At 47.1% G+C, this 16,590-nt stretch overlaps 1 protein-coding gene across 4 annotated transcripts in view; it reads left to right on the forward strand.

The window, feature by feature from the left end:
• The first annotated feature begins 4,022 nt into the window (after window positions 1–4,022).
• The window catches only part of REM2 (RRAD and GEM like GTPase 2), a 24,994-nt gene continuing 12,426 nt past the window's right edge, over window positions 4,023–16,590 (forward strand). For 2 of the 4 annotated variants that reach the window (XM_039365136.1, XM_039365137.1), the window contains exon 1: window positions 5,472–5,676. In XM_039365136.1, coding sequence (XP_039221070.1) covers window positions 5,612–5,676 — 65 coding nt within the window. In that variant the 5' untranslated portion in view covers window positions 5,472–5,611. Of the gene's footprint in view, window positions 4,058–5,471; window positions 5,677–6,864; window positions 6,936–16,590 lie in introns of those variants that run through there. The other 2 variants (XM_039365138.1, XM_039365139.1) reach the window with 2 other exon arrangements.

Consider the following 16,590-nt stretch of genomic DNA (forward strand, 5'->3'; position numbering starts at 1 on the left):
TAGTCCAACTGTCTTTTTCCTGCAATCCATAATTCTTGACTGGGCTGGAACATAACTTGGCTCACTTTTTTGAGTTACCTGCAGAGTTGTTTTTTTATTATTCAAGGGGCCCTTTCTATTGTCCCAGAATCCTTTGTTCCCCCCCCATTCACATGGCCAATTGCAATTCATTCCCCAACTCCAGCCAGATGGCCGACACCACCCCGCTCTCCTCCAGGAAGCTATGTTATAACCGTGGTTTGCAATCATGAAGAATTGTCTAGAGCAGGGCTTTTCTTTTTTTTTTCTTTTTTCTTTTTTTATCCTCTGTTTCTTTTTTTTTAAATTAACATTCTCCTTTATACAGCACATATTCAGCAGACTATGTCATTTTTATATACTATGGATCTACATTCTATACTATATATACACTATATACATTCAATCTAACCCACAATAACCTAATTTGCACAATAACCTTATGTATATTTCCAATTTTTGTTTCTATTGGCTATCCAAATATACCAATTTTCCCAAACCGCATAAAATTCCGAATCATCTTTTTCTTTTAATTCTAAGGTGAGTTTGTCCATCTCGGCACATTCATAAATTTTCTGAATAATCAACCCCTCTGGTGGTATATTGCATTCCTTCCAATATTGCGCGAATGCAATTCTTGCCGCAGTTAGTATATGTTAAAATCAGATATCTTAATTTCTTTTTAAATATTCCCAGGAGAAATGTTTCCGGATTTAATTCGATTTGACATTTTGTTAAGTCTTGTAGCCACCCTTGTATTTTAATCCAATATTTTTTCGCTTCAGGGCATAGCCACCAAGCATGGGCAAAAAACATAGGGCACAATATAGAATTAGAAGATTGGGAAAGAATTTGGAATAAAAATCACAAAATAACAAAATCCGGTGCATGTAAGGAAAATCAATATGAAATGCTATATCGTTGGCAACTAGCCCCTGCAAGATTAGCCAAAATGTATCCGAACCGAAGGCCAAATTGTTGGAAATGTAATTATCGTAGAGCAGGGCTTCTCAACCTTTTCACCATTGTACCACTTTTAGGATATGGCAACATCCAAGTACCACCAGCAAGGTGTGAAAAACTTGATGACCGCCCCCCAAAAAGTGATAAAGTACAGATAGTTCTCGACTTACAACAGTTCGCTTAGTGACTGTTTGAAGTTACAATGGCACTGAAAAAAGTGCCCCCCAAACCACAGCTGAGCAAGACACCTGCCTGCCCACCTGGTGGCGTTCTTCCTCCTGTCCGAGGTTTTCATTGTTGTGAGCATTTCTGTTGAGGATTGGCAACGGAGGTGGGGTGGGGGGGGTGTTTGGTTTTTATTCCCCCTGTCTGCTGGGTGGTTGCAGCAGGTTTTGGTCACTTCCCATGACCCTGGGACACTGTGACCGTCATAAATATGAATCAGTTGCCAAGCATCTGAATGTAAATCACAAGACCCTGGAGAGGCTGCAACATTCCAGCTGATTGGCACTTCTTCTGGGCTCAGCAGAAGCGCCAGGATCAGTGCCGAGCTCCAGCTGGATGCTGGCGCTGATCCTGGCGCTTCTGCTGAGCCCTGACAGCCCTGCAGCTCCAGCCGTCTCTCGCTCAGACTTGTGCGGGGCTGCCACCGGTTCAGCTCATTCCCCTCCCTTGCTACCAATTTTCTAGGATGGTCGCGTACCACCTGCCAGGTGCCAATGGACCACAGGTGGTACCCGTACCACTGGTTGAAAAGCCCTGGTCTAGATCCACATCAACCGCCAAGCCGTACCCTGGGCTGATAACTCCCAAGAACAAGATTCACAAGACGACCCCCCCCCCGATAAGGTGGAACGAAGCAAATTGCCTTGGGGGCTTAGTGTGAAGACCCCCACCCCTCCCCATGCTGGCAGACCACCTTCCTTCTCTCTTTTCCTCTTGGCTTGTCTGTGATCTCTCCCACCACCCTGTTTTTCACTCCCTCGATTATAACCCATTGATCGATGCGTCCTGGTGCAGATGTTTCAGAATATTCAGAATCAGAATAGAGCTGGAAGGGACGGGGTGGTGGTGTCTTCTAGTCCAGCCCCCTGCTCAAGCAGGAGACCCTATATCATTTCAGACAAGTGACTATCCAGTCTCTTCTTAAAAACCTCCACAGCTTCTGGTGGCCAGCAGTTCCACTGGTTAACTCTCCTTGCGGTTAGGAAGTTTCTCCTGAATTCCAGATTGCTTCTCTCCTTGATGAGTTTCCATCCACTGTTTCTCGTCCTGCCTTCTGGTGCTTTGGAAAATAAGTTGATCTCCCCCCACCCTTCTTCTTTGTGGCAGCCTCTCAACTACTGGAATACTGTTATCGCAGTGGTTCTCAACCTGTGGGTCGGGACCCCATTTGGGGTCGAACGACCATTTCACGGGGGTCGCCAAACAACGCAGTCTGCCATTTTTTCCCCCTTTTCCTTATTCCCTTTTATTCTATTGGCTTTTGAAAGCCAATAGAATGGACTCTCTTGAATAGAGTCTAATTCTATTGGCTTTCAAATGCTAATAGGAATTGTCCAGGCTGTCTCTGCCCTGCTGAGCCCGCCAAAAGTCCCATTCTGCAAACGGTGCTGCACCAGTTGTCCTCAACTTACGACTGGTTGAGTAGTCCTCGACTTACGACCGGTTGGGGGTCGCGGCATTAAAAAGGTTGAGAACCACTGTGCTATCGTGTCACACCCCTAGTCTTCTTTTCTCTCGGCTAGCCAAACCCAATTCTTCCTATGTTTTAGTCTCCAGACCTTTCACCATCTTAGTCGCTCTTCTTTGCATTTTTTTTCCCCAAAGTCTCAACATCTGTCTTCTAATATGACCAAAACTGGATGCAGGATTCCAGGTGTGGCCTTATTAAAACTTCCCTGCAGTGACAGCTTTCCAAACCCCTTTATTATACCTTCCCTAGCGATCTATCTCCTGATCACACACACACACACACACACACACTGCCGCCTTCCATCTGGTGATGCTCCTTCCTTGGGGGGGCGGGGGCTCCTTCCAGATCTCCTCCAATCACTTCCAGTCCCTCCAGCTTCCTCCAAGCTGGAGCCTCAGCCAGAAACACACCCCCCTCGCCTGGATCTACCTGCCTGTCATCTCCACACACCCTTTTGGCTAACTCCCTTCCTTCCTTCCTTCTTTTCTTCCCTCCTTCCTTCCTTCCTCCCTCTCTGGGCTGAAGGGAACGGCGGGGGCGTACCTGGATTCCCTCCAGCTTTTTTCTCAGCAGCGTGCGCCAAAACACCCCCCCCAAAACCCCCCAAAAGCAAAAAACCCACAACCCAGGGAGGTGCGGAAAACAGGTGCGTTTGGAGACACGAGGTGGGCAGGGCAGCCTCCCCGTTTGCAAAAGCACGGGGGGGGGAGTCTCTCTCTGGTTTTTGTCTTGCCCCCCCCCACCCTTTCTGGGGAGGGGGAATGAGGAGGAAAGAGGGAAGCCCCTTTAAAAAAAGGGGTGTGTGGGGGCGGCTGGCCATTCCTTCCAGAGCACGCAGGAAAGCCATCTGGCAAAGCCAGGGGCCATCTCTTTCCTCTTTCTCTGTTTCCCCCCCCCCTTCCATCCCTCTTTTTTTTTTCCTCCTAGATCTGCGAGACGGTGGGGGGGTGGGGAAGGGGTGGGGTGGGGTGGGGGGTAAGTGGGGACAAAGGAGAGCCCCACCCCCGAAGAAAAGAAAGGAGGGGGGGAAACCCTCTGGCAAGGATTTGGGGAAGGAAGGAAGGAAGGAAGGAAGGAAGGAAGGAAGGAAGGAAGGAAGGAAGGAAAAAAAGGAGCCACGGTTCGCTTTGGGGGGAGGGGGCGCCTAGGAAGCGCAGCGAGCAGCCAGCGATCCAGCGGAGAGCTTTGTGGGGGAGGGGAGTGGGGGGGGAGGATCGAGCGGCTGGTGGGATCCAGGTGCCAGCCGGCGTGGGTCCCCGGGAGAACGTGGCAGATCGTGGGTGACCAACAAGGGGGGGGGAAGCTGGGGAGGGGAGGGGAAGGGGCTGGCGAGGAAGCCGCTGCCACCTGGAGCTGGCAGGTGGCAGCCAGCCATCCGAGGTAGGTGGGGGCGGATGCTGAACGCTTCAACCTCCCCCCCCCCACACACACACCCGCCGGCAGCAGCCCTTAATACCAGACGCTTTTGGCTTTCTTTCTTTCTTCTTTCTTTCTTTCTTTCTTTCTTTCTTTCTTTCTTTCTTTCTTTCTTTCTTTCTTCCTTCCTTCCTTCCTTCCTTCTTTCTTTCTTTTAGCAAACTTCGCAACACGTTTGCCACCCGCGATCGAAAGCGTTCTGGGGTCGTGCACGAAGCCGCGACGGGTGGGGGCGGGTGGGGTGGGGGGCGGGAGCAGAGTGTGGCCCCCTTTTGCCACGCGCGGGGCTGTGGGGGGTTTGTCAGCTGGCAGAAAAGGCTGGCACAAATTTAAAAAAGGGGGAAAAAAAGAGGCTAGGAAAGCCTCAGCCAAAACAGGCGAGAGGTCTAGTCAGGGGGACGAATTAAATTCAGGAGGTTGAATTGGATCCGTCGTCCTTTCAGGTGCCTTTAAAGTGGGGGGGGGACCTGAATTTCCCTCGCTCGCTTTTTCTTTCTTCCTTTCTCTCTTTCCCTCCCCCTCCCTCTCTCTCTCTCTCTCTCTTTCTCTTTCTCTCTCTCTCTGCCTCTTTCTCTTCCTCTTCCTCTCTTCCTCGCTCTCTTTTTCTCCCTCTCCCTCTCTCTCTCTTTCTCTCTCTTCCTCTCTGTTTCCCCCTCTTTCTTTCTATCTATCTCTTTCTCTCTCTTTTTCTCTTTCTCTCTGCCTCTCTCTTTCTCTTCCTCTTCCTTTCTTTTTCTCCCACTCCCTCTCTCTTTCCCGTTTTCTCTCTCTTCCTCTCTTTCTCCCCCACTTTCTTTCTATCTTTTTCTCTTTCTTTCTCTGCCTCTCTCTTTCTCTTTCTCTTCCTCTCTTTCTCTCTTCCTCTTTTTCTCCCTCTCTCTTTCTCTCTCCCTTTTTCTCTCTTTCTCCCCCACTCTCTTTCTATCTCTCTTCCTCTTTCTCTGCCTCTCTCTTTCTCTTCCTCCTCTTTCTTTCTTTCTTTCTTCCTCTCTCTCTTTTTCTCCCTCTCCCTCTCTCTTTCTCTCTCTCTCCCTTTTTCTCTCTCTTCCTCTCTCTTTCCCGTTCTCTTTCTTTCTATCTTTCTCTTTCTCTCTTCCTCTCTCTCTCTCTTTCTCTCTCTCTCCCTTTTTCTCTCTTCCTCTCTCTTTCTCCCCCACTCTCTCCCTCCTTTCTCTCTTTCTTTTTTCTCTCTTTCTCCCTCCCTCTCTCTCCTTCTCTCTCTCGCCCTTTCTTTCTCTCTTTCTCTCCTTTTCTCTATCTCACACACCCGCAGACACACGCATACACACACACACACACACACAGAGAGAGAGAGAGAGAGAGAGAGAGAGAGAGAGAGAGAGAGAGAGAGAGAGAGAGAGAGAGAGACGCCCTTTATACTGCCCTGTTTCCGAAGCTCTTTTCTTAAGCTGCTCCCGGCGTGGTAGTTAAGAGAGACCACCAGCCTGTCCGCTTGGATTCCAAAAACCGTGACGGCCACAAGTAGAGCAGTGGGTGCAAGCCCGGCCTTGGGGGGAGATGTCTGTGGAAAAGCCCACCCTGAAGGTGTCCGCAAGTGTCTCGGGAGGCATGGCTGGAAGCAGGTAGGAGTCGGCTGTGCGAATGGCAAAACCCGTGTCTCGCGCCCAAGATGCGGGAGAAATCCCGTGGAAGGTTTTATAAAAGCCTTTTGTGTGTGTGTGTGTTTTGTGTGTGGGGGGTTGTGGGGGGCCTTTTGAACATCCTGGATGGCGGTGCCTGCCTTTCTCTCTTGGGCACGTGGAGATGCTCAAACCCGTGTCTCGCGCCCAAGATGCGGGAGAAATCCCGTGGAAGGTTTTGTAAAAGCCTTTTGTGTGTGTGTGTTTTGTGGGGGGGGGTTGTGGGGGGCCTTTTGAACATCCTGGATGGCGGTGCCTGCCTTTCTCTCTTGGGCACGTGGGGATGCTCAGCAGCCTGCTGGAACTGGGGTGGGTGGGGGTGGGGGCGTTTGCTTCTGCGGCCCGTAAAGTCGCCTTCTCGGCTGCTTTTGTGCGGAGACCCCCCAACAAAGGACAGCCGATGCCACGGCTTGTCGCTGGGAGGTTTGATGTGCAATTGCCAATAAAGGAGAATATTTGAAGCTCGGGGTTGAAAATGAAGGGTCCTTGGTGTCCTCTGAGCTTGCCGGTTCCCTTGCAGACGTTTCATGGCCCAACTAGGTGATATCATCAGCGTTCGAAGGAGTGAGGTTTATGGGGAGCGGGAGAGGGAGGGGGAGGAGAAAGACTGTGGGGTCCTTGGTGCTGTCTGAACTTGCTTGTTTTCTTGCAGACGTTTCATGACTCAACTAGGTAACATTAGTGCTAGAAAGGAGAGATTTAGGGAGGGAGGGAGGGAGGGAGGGAGGAGGAGGAGGAGGAGGAGGAGGAGGAGGAGGAGGAGGAGGAGGAGGAGGAGGAGGAGGAGGAGGAGGAGGAGGAGAAAAGACTGTGGGGTCTTTGGTGTCCTCTGAGCTTGCTGGTTTCCTTACAGACGTTTCATGGCCCAACTAGGTGGTATCATCAGTGCTGGAAGGAGTGAGGTTGGAGGAGGAGGAGGAGGAGGAGGAGAAGGAGGAGGAAGAGGAGGAGGAGGAAGAGGAGGAGGAAGGCTGTGAGATCCTCAGCGCCCTCTGAGCTTGTTTGTTTCCTTGCAGACGTTTCATGGCCCAACTAGGTGGTATCATCAGTGCTGGAAGGAGTGAGATTGGAGGAGGAGGAGGAGGAGGAGGAGGAGGAGGAGGAGAAGGAGGAGGAAGAGGAAGAGGAGGAGGAAGGCTGTGGGATCCTCAGCGCCCTCTGAGCTTTCTGGTTTCCTTGCAGACGTTTCATGGCCCAACTAGGTAATATCATCAGTGCTGGAAGGTTTGAGGAGGAGGAGGAGGAGGAAGAAGAAGAAGAAGAAGAGGAGGAAGAGGAGGAAGAGGAGGAGGAAGGCTGTGGGATCCTCAGCGCCCTCTGAGCTTGTTTGTTTTCTTGCAGACGATTCATGGCCCAACTAGGTGATATCATCAGTGCTGGAAGGAGTGAGGTTTGAGGAGGAGGAGGAAGCTGTGGGATCCTCAGTGCCCTCTGAGCTTGCTTGTTTCCTTGCAGACATTTCATTCCCAAACTAGGCAACATCCTCAGTGCTAGTAGTGCACTGTGCACAGTGTTGTGCGATTCTTTTGATCGGTGCAAAAGACGCGTTGGGTTTGAAGGCAGAGAGGCCTGTGTGCGCTACCCCGGGTACCCATATCTGTGTGAACCCAGCAAACGGGTGGCCTCTGTGAGTCCGAAGCTGGCCTGGAGACAGATGGAAGTCTGGGCACCGCTGCTCCATTCTGCATCTTCCTTGCAAAAGAAACACAAAGATTGGGCATTGTGTAGAGGCTTTTGTGTACTGCTGTGTGTGTGTCTCTGTGTGTGTGCATGTAAACCAGGACTGGGTTTGGGGGAGAAAGTCTAATCCCCGCTGCTTGCCAGAGCCTGCTGTTGTGCAGTTACCGCAACGGGGATGCGATATGAGCTGGGCTAGCTGGGCTTCGGTGTGGGTGGGTGTGTCTGTCCTGCGTGGATTTATTTTGCACCCGGACGATTTTGGAAATGCAAAAGGGAGGCACTCGAAGTGCATTCATTAACTCTGTTTGTGTGTTTGTGTATGTGTGTGTGTATGTGTGTGTGAGAGAAAGAGATACATGGTTGTGGTTGGAAAAGAGCAGAGGCATGCAAACCCATTGTGTAGATTTATTTATTAATTTAGAATTTCAAAGCTGGCAATTTTTATTCTATCCGCTTCGTGCTCATTGATTTCTTCTGCTAATGCAGGGGTTCTCAACCTTTTTAATGCCGCGACCCCCAGCCGGTCGTAAGTCGAGGACTACTCAACCGGTCGTAAGTCGAGGACTACTCAACTGGTGCAGCACCGTTTGCAGAAGGGGACTTTTGGCGGGCTCAGCAGGGCAGAGACAGCCTGGACAATTCCTATTGGCTTTGGAAAGCCAATAGAATTAGACTCCATTCAAGAGAGTCTCTTCTATTGGCTTTCAAAAGCCAATAGAATAAAAGGGAGGAGCACAGCTAAGGAAAAGGGGAAAAGAAAATGGCGGACTGTGTTGTTTGGCGACCCCCATGAAATGGTCGTTCGACCCCAAATGGGGTCCCGACCCACAGGCTGAGAACCACTGTGCTAATGCATTTCTGGGAGGGCCCCTGTGCTTTGTCAAAGATGTGCACTACAGGCAGAAATTCAACTGGGGAAGCATTTGCTCCTGGAGGGAAGAACTTGCCTTCTGGCAGCTGGAGAGAGGGATGAAGGGGGAAAAAAAAGAAGCATTTTGATTTAATGAGACTCTTTTCCTCCTTTATATCTGAATAAATCTCAAGGGCAGAGCCAAAGCGGGCGTCCTGATGCCTTTCGCAATCCGTTCTGAGTAACGTCTTGTGGGGAGCTCAAGGAAGTGAGCCAAGCTATAAAAAAGTTAATAACAGTTTCCCCCTCAAGTCAAGAGAGAATCTTGGTGAATGTATGGATAAAGTATATTATCTTCCTGTATTATCTTCCACAGTGTATCATCCTTTTTTTCCCGGGGTGCTTTTTTATAATTTCCTCTTTTTTTTTTTTGTTGCAACTCTAGGCTTTTTTGGTGGTCTCCTATCCAAGGTCTAATGAGAGGCAATCCTATCTGAGTTATTTAAAGCTGGTTAGATACTGCCATCCACTTCAATTCTTTGAAATATAGGAAGGTGTTTTCCCAGCCAGCCCTTCTAATATTTGTAGGCTTGGTATTTATCCTTCTTTTGTATTTTGTTTTTAAAGGTTTTTAATCAGATTTGTTATCTGATTTGGGATTTTTCCAATGAGCAGCAGAGAAATCCTTTTATCAAATAACCAGTCGGGCCTCTCTGCCTTCGACTTTAGAAGAATCAGCCATGTTTTGGGGAAGGAATTGAAAATATGATTTTTTTTTTTTAATTAGATAACACAGATACCCAAATGAAGTAATAGAGATTTTTTTGCCCTTTCTAGCTGAGGATTTTCCATCAATACAAGTCCTCTAAGCCATACATGGGGATGTTGAACATCTTCCAGGATTTGGGGGGGGGTTGTTTGTGCAATCCTAAAGGCCCTTCTTTTTCAGCTGATTTTGTGTGAAGACACAACAGACTGAAAATTCGATTGCCGGTGTGAGGTTGATGTGCAATTGATTCGGTGCAAAAAAAAAAAAAATCAACATGGGGACACTTTGCACTGGGTTGGAAGGCAGAGAAGCGTGTGCACACGCGATCTCAGGCGCACGTATCGATGTGCAAATGTGAGTCTGGAAAGCGTTTGAAGCTGAGCAATGCTCAACAATACAATCGCACAGTGTGTAGGGCAATGCAGAATTAATGAAGTAAGGAACGCAGCAGATGAGCAATGAACTAGGCAAATAGATTGGGCGTGTGTAATTTGTGTGCCTTTGAGCTGCTGATAGGGAATTAATGAGTCCGACGTGTGCAGAGCGATGGAGGAAGAAGACATTAATGTGACACGCGTGCAGCTAAGTGCTTTTTTTGTCTCCCGTCTACCTCAGAAGTGCGAGCACATGTGCTTTTTTTTTTTTAAAAAAAATGGTTTATGCACAGCAAATGGGTGGTGCCATATAGAAAATCTGTGTCTTGCACATATCCAGCGGTGTCTGGTTCATCTTCTTTGGTGTATCCACCAACGGGAGTGTGTGCATTCACAAATAAACACACATACTCATAATCTAATTAGCAAAGGAACTTGGATTTTTTTGGGAATTGTGCCACGCACTGGATCCTAGAGGCAGCAAGTGGGCGAGGTCCATCTAAGCTAAGATTAAGACAGCATTGCTTGTGGTTGTAAATGCAGGTTTTTAAGCTGGCCCCAGTTAGATATTTTGCAAAGGCAGGTCATTTATTTATTTATGAGACTTATATACTGCTTTAAGTACAAGCACTCTCTAAGCGGTGTACACCAGTAAGCAATGTATATATATATATAACAATCTGGGTCCTCATTTTACCTACCCCGGAAGGATGGAAGACTGAGTCAACCTTGAGCCGGTGAGATTTGAACAGTGGTTAAGGGGACCTTACTGTCCAGCCCAGGGACAATTTGGGGGGGAAGGTGTGTTTAAAACGTATCCAGGTTACCACCAGATAACTTTCTTTTTCTGGGTTCATGGCAACTTAACTGAGCTTATGTTTGCGGTAGGTTTTTCTGCAGCGTTGTGCCTGTTTTGGGCGGTGGGATGTCAGGTTTTGCACTCAGGGAGTTGAGGAGTGAAGGAGGTTGTGTGAATTCAACTTCTGAACTTTTCTAGATTTCTTGCATCCCTTAAAGGTGACCAAAGATCTCTCGGCAATTTAGCATGTCTGTCTGTCTGTCTTTATCATCTATTTGCCTGCCTATCTATCTATCTATCTATCTATCTATCTATCTATCTATCTATCTATCCGTTCTATCTATCTATCCGTCCTTCTATCCAACCATCCATCCACCCACCCATCCATCCATATCTGTCTCTCATCTATCTACCTACCTACCTACCTACCTACCTACCTGTCTATCCTTCCATCCATCCCTCCATCCCCCCACCCAACCATCCATATCTACCTATCTACCTATCACCTATTTACCTATCTATCTATCTATCCGCCCTTCTATCCATCCATCCATCCATCCACCTACCCACCCATCCATCCATATCTGTCTATCTATCTATCTATCTATCTATCTATCTATCTATCTATCTATCTATCTATCTATCTATCTATCCGTCCTTCTATCCATCCATCCATCCATCCATCCATCCATCCATCCACCCACCCATCCATTCATATCTACCTATCTACCTATCTATCTATCTATCTATCTATCTATCTATCTATCTATCTATCTATCTATCTATCCATCCATCTATCTATCTACCTATCTATCATCTATCATCTATCTATCATCTATCATCTATCTATCCGTCCTTCTATCCATCCATCTACCCACCCACCCACCCATCCATCCATATATGTCTATCATCTATCTTTTTATCTGTCCTTCTATCCATCCATCCGTCCGTCCATACCCCCACCCACCCATCCATATCTACCTATCTACCTATCTATCTACCTATCTATCTACCTATCTATCTATCTATCTATCTATCTATCTATCTATCTATCTCTTTCCTTCCATCCATTCACCCACCCACCTATCTATTTATCTATCTATCTATCTATCTATCTATCTATCTATCTATCTATCTATCTATCTATCTATCTGTCCATCTATCTATCCATCCATCCACCCACCCATTCATCCATTTCTGTCTATCATCTATCTACCTATCTACCTATCTACCTATCTACCTACCTACCTACCTACCTACCTACCTACCTACCTACCTACCTACCTATCTATCTATCTATCTATCTATCTATCTATCTATCTATCTATCTCTTTCCTTCCTTCCTTCCATCCATCTATCTATCTATCTATCTATCTATCTATCTATCTATCTATCTATCTATCAGCGACATCATCGCTATGTCTTTTTTCTGATTCTGTCTTCATATGCTGAGTGAAATTAACAGGGTTTATTTACTTTATAGGCTTTAATTTTGCTTGATGTTACAGCTTGTCAATTAAATTAAAGTTAATGAGATGTTTATTTAACTGTTTTTTTTTATCTTGCACAAAGTTATGTAGGGCTCCTTAAACCCAAGGATATTCTAGTTAAAATAACTTTATAAAATATGTCTTCTCTGAAATGGCCCATCTGTTTCCAAAAGACATTCTCTTTTTTTGATTCCAGGCCCTGTAAATTACATTATGGTCCTTACCTGGGTTCACACCTTGTAGTCTGCATAACCATGGTTTATGAAAGTCCTTAGAAACTACTTAGAAAATATATTGTCCACTGGAAATGGACAGTACCAAAACTGAATTAATAAATTATATAAATAAAATACGGTCCAGCTGGGGGGATTTTGCCTAATCTAGTCATGTGATTCCTGCTTCTAAACTATGATTTACAGATTGTAAATCAGAACTCTTCAAACCATGGCTTACCACCCATGCCTCCCAATTCAGACCTCTTCAGCCAACGCCATGGAAGCAAACCACATGCTCTCTTTCTGAAAGGTAAATCCAATTGATAAACCACAAATGATGGCTTGGAAAGGGCATTAACTAGAGTTCACCTGACATTGAAACCTCAAATGAAGCAAGTCAAGCCATGATTTAAAAAAATGCTTGAACCTAGCCACCAGGATTTACTAAACTTATTTAAGTAAACCTGGCTTCCTTCATTCACTATGCTTGTCAAAAGCCGGCGTAAGAAGGTCACAGTTGACCCTGGGATGCTGCTGGTTGCCAAGCGCCCGAATTTTGATCACGTGACCGTGGGGGAAGCTGTGACGGTCGTAAGTGCCAGGACCGGATGCATTCCCTTTGTTCCAGGGCTATTGTAACTTTGAACGGTCACTAAACAAATGGCTGAAAGCTGAGGACCCCTTTCCTATATTGCTTTTCTACACATTTCAGAAATTTCCTGTGTGTGAACGTGTGTGTATGTGTGTGTGTGTGTGTGTGTGTCTAACAGTTTTACAAGTTTGCAAGCTTCCCTGAAAGAGTGAAATATTTCCCCTCCCCAAAAAAAGAAAAATAATCAAAAAGTGTCTGCTAGCACCTTTTCCGTCTTGCCAATTCTATATAAAAGGTAGGCGACACCTTCTGATTGTTTGGTTAGCCGAGAGTAACACGGCTCGCTGCCTTCTAGGTCTCAAATGACAGTTTGGTTTTTCGTAGCCATGATAACCAACCAGGTTGGCCCTTCTTGCAGGAATTGGATATGTCTAGTTTAATGAAGAGAAGGACGAGGGGGGACATGATAGCAGTGTTCCAATATCTCAGGGGCTGCCCCGAAGAAGAGGGAGTCAAGCTATTCTCCAAGGTGCCTGAAGGCAGGACAAGAAGCAATGGGTGGAAACTCATCAAGGAGAGAAGCAACCTAGAACTAAGGAGAAACTTCCTGACAGTTAGAACAATTAACCAGTGGAACCACCTGCCTCCAGAAGCGGTGAATGCTCCAACACTGGAAGTTTTTAAGAAGAGACTGGACAGCCACTTATCTGAAATAACAATAATAATCATCATCATCAGAATTCAAACAGACAAGCACCTGCAACATTACACCCCAGACTTAACAATTGTCGATAAGAAAGACAAAAAGGTCTGGATAGTGGACGTGGCAGTGCCTGGAGACAGCAGAATAGACGAGAAAGAACTGGAGAAGATCACAAAATACAAAGACCTACAAATAGAAATAGAAAGACTGTGGCAAAAGCAAGCAAGGGTAGTACCAATAGTCATAGGCTCCTTGGGTGCAATCCCAAAACAACTGGAGCACCACGTGAACACCATTGGCATTGACAAATTCGCTATTAGTCAATTGCAAAAGGCAGCCTTATTAGGAACTGCTTCCATCCTGCGACGATATCTGTACTACCATCAAACATCCACATCTGCCTATCCCAGGTCCTGGGTAAGGACTCGATAGGTAGACAAAATGCCAAATCCAGTCTGAACATCTGGCTGACTGTGCGATGATCCATAATAATAATAATAATGATAATAAAGTTGGAAGGGACCTTGGAGGTCATCAAGTCCAACCCCCTGCTCAGGCAGGTAACCTAGAACAGATGACCCCAACCTTTGTCCGTTGGCGGACTGGAGGAAAAGAGAGGGGGAAGCATTTTAAATGCGTGCGTGTGCGTAGGCACGGGGCCGCGAGCACGCGTGCACCGCAAACAGGGTGGGGCTAGCATGTGTGTGCGCCTTGTTTCTGCACCTCGCAGTGTGACGGCAGCCATTTTTGCACCTTGCAGTGCGACGGTGGCCTGCTTTTGCACCCCGCAGCCACAGCGCTAGCACACCTGATGGGGTGTGCACGCACATGCTCACGCATTGGCCAGCCTGTCCTGTGGCCCAGTAATGGCCCACCGGTTAGGGATCCCTGGACTAGAAGACCGCCAAGGTCTCTGCCAGCTCTATTCTGATTGATGGATTGATTGATTGATTGATTGATTGATTGATTGATTCCTTGGGAAAATAAGCCCAAACAGCATCTCTTGGGGAGCTCATAAACCATCATTATGCCAGCAGATCTTGGTCAGATGTGAGAATACAGATAGTCCTTGACATAGGGCCACAGTTGAGGCCAACATTTCTGCTGCTAAGAGATTTGTTAAGTGAGTTTTGCCCCATTTTACGGCCTCCCTTGCCACAGTTGTTAAGTGAATCACGGCAATCGATGTTAGTAACCCGGTTGTTAAATGAATTTGGCTTCCCCTATTGATTTTGCTTGTCAGAAGGTCGCAAAAGGGGACCACGTGAGCACGGGACGTTGCGACCGTCGTAAATACGAATCCGTTGCCAAGCGTCTGAATTTTGATCACGTGACCATTGGGGATGCTGCAACGGTCGTAAGTATAAAAAAATAGTCTTACGTCACTTTTTTCAGTGTCGTTGTAACTTCAAATGGCCACTAAATGAACTGAGGTATGTCTAGGACTACCTATAGCCCAGGGGTAGGCCACCTTGGCTCTTTTATGACTCATGGACTGCAACTCCCAGAATTCCTGAGCCAGCCACGCTGAGGGGAAAGGGAGAGGTTTCCAAGCTGAGCCATGCTGGCTGAGGAATTCTGGGTGTTGAAGTCCACCAGTCATAAAAGAGCCAAGGTTGCCTACCCCTGGTCTAGGGACTCCTACTTGAGCAGGGGGTGGACTAGAAGACCTCCAAGGTCCCTTCCAGCTCTGTTATTCTGTTATTCTGAATGGTCTAGGCCAGGGCTAAGCAACCTCGGCTCTTTTATGACTTGTGGATTTCAACTCCCAGAATTCCTGAGCCAGCCATGCTGAGGAGAAAGGGAGAGTTTCCAAACTGAGCCAGGCTGGCTCAGGAATTCTGGGAGTTGAAGTCCATGAGCCATAAAAACACCAAGGTTGCCTACCCCTGACCTCTACAGCCACCGTATTTTCTTGGCCAAAAAACATATATGAAGGCCAAACCTGAAAACGGGGCAAATTTGAAAGTGGTTCATAAAGACCAGAAAATATAAGTAACTGTTTAAGTTTATAATTGGGTTTTTCAAAGGGAAAATTCCGGATCACAGCTAAGACTGTTGAAACACAAAAATCAAAGAAATACAGGTAATCCTCAACGTACAGCAATTCATTTAGTGACCGAAGTTACCATGGGCACTGAGAAAGGTGACATGACCATTTTTCACACTTAACAACTGTCACAGCGTCCCCGGAATCACGTGATCCAAATTCGGAACGCTTGGCAACTGACTCAGAGTTACGACGGTTGCCGGGTGCTCTTTTGCGACCTTCTGACAAGCGAAGTCACAAGGGGGAAGCCAGATTCGCTTAAAGTCCGTGTGGCTAACTGAACCACTGCTTGAGCAGGGGGTTGGACTAGATGACCTCCAAGGTCCCTTCCAACACCATCATCATCATCATCATCATTATTATTATTATTACTGCAGTGATTCACTCAGCAACTGTGGCAAAAAGGTCGTAAACTTCGGGCAAAATTCAGCTGTTTCATTTAGCAACAGAAATTTGGGGCTCAACTGTCATAAGTCGGGGACTGTCTCTAGATCGAAAAGACGGGCTCGCTGAAATAAAGGGTTGCCCTTTGAAAGGAGGGGCGTGCGTTCGTTTAAACGGAGCTCTGATCATTTTTTTCATCTCTTGCAAGTAATTCTTGTCTAGAACGCTTGGAAATGGGGTCCTTATTTGAGGGAGTTTGGAGGGGTGCAGATATGGGCTTCACCCCCATCTCAAACGTCTACCATCTTGTCTCCCCTTCCAAAAAGTATCTGGGACATGGGTGACTTCATGGAGAGGAGAGTCCAGACTTGCTTGGGTGCCTCGCGTAATGACTGTTACGATGTAGGACTGTCTATCTAGACCAGTGGTTCTCAACCTGTGGGTCGGGACCCCATTTGGGGTCGAATGACCATTTCACGGGGGTCGCCAAACAACGCAGTCCGCCATTTTCTTTTCCCCTTTTCCTTAGCTGTGCTACTCCCTTTTATTCTATTGGCTTTTGAAAGCCATAGAATAGACTCTCTTGAATAGAGTCTAATTCTATTGGCTTTCAAAAGCCAATAGGAATTGTCCAGGCTGTCTCTGCCCTGCTGAGCCCGCCAAAAGTCCCAGTCTGCAAACGGTGCTGCACCAATTGAGTAGTCCTCGACTTACGACCGGTTGAGTAATCCTCGACTTATGACCGGTTGGGGGTCGCGGCATTAAAAAGATTGAGAACCACTGATCTAGACTCAGTTGTGGTCCTTAAGTCAAGGATTACCTGTAGGTTGGCACAGCTTCCTTTCCCTACGAAGGTTGGTGATCTCCTGATGGTCTCCCATCCCCTCCAGCTGAAGATGAACTCAGGCAGGTGGCACACCGCCACAACCCTGAACCCTGATCTGGTAGCAA

This window comes from Crotalus tigris, unplaced genomic scaffold (assembly GCF_016545835.1).
Source record: "Crotalus tigris isolate CLP2741 ecotype Arizona unplaced genomic scaffold, ASM1654583v1 scf7180000019964.508439, whole genome shotgun sequence".
Lineage (NCBI taxonomy): Eukaryota > Metazoa > Chordata > Lepidosauria > Squamata > Viperidae > Crotalus > Crotalus tigris.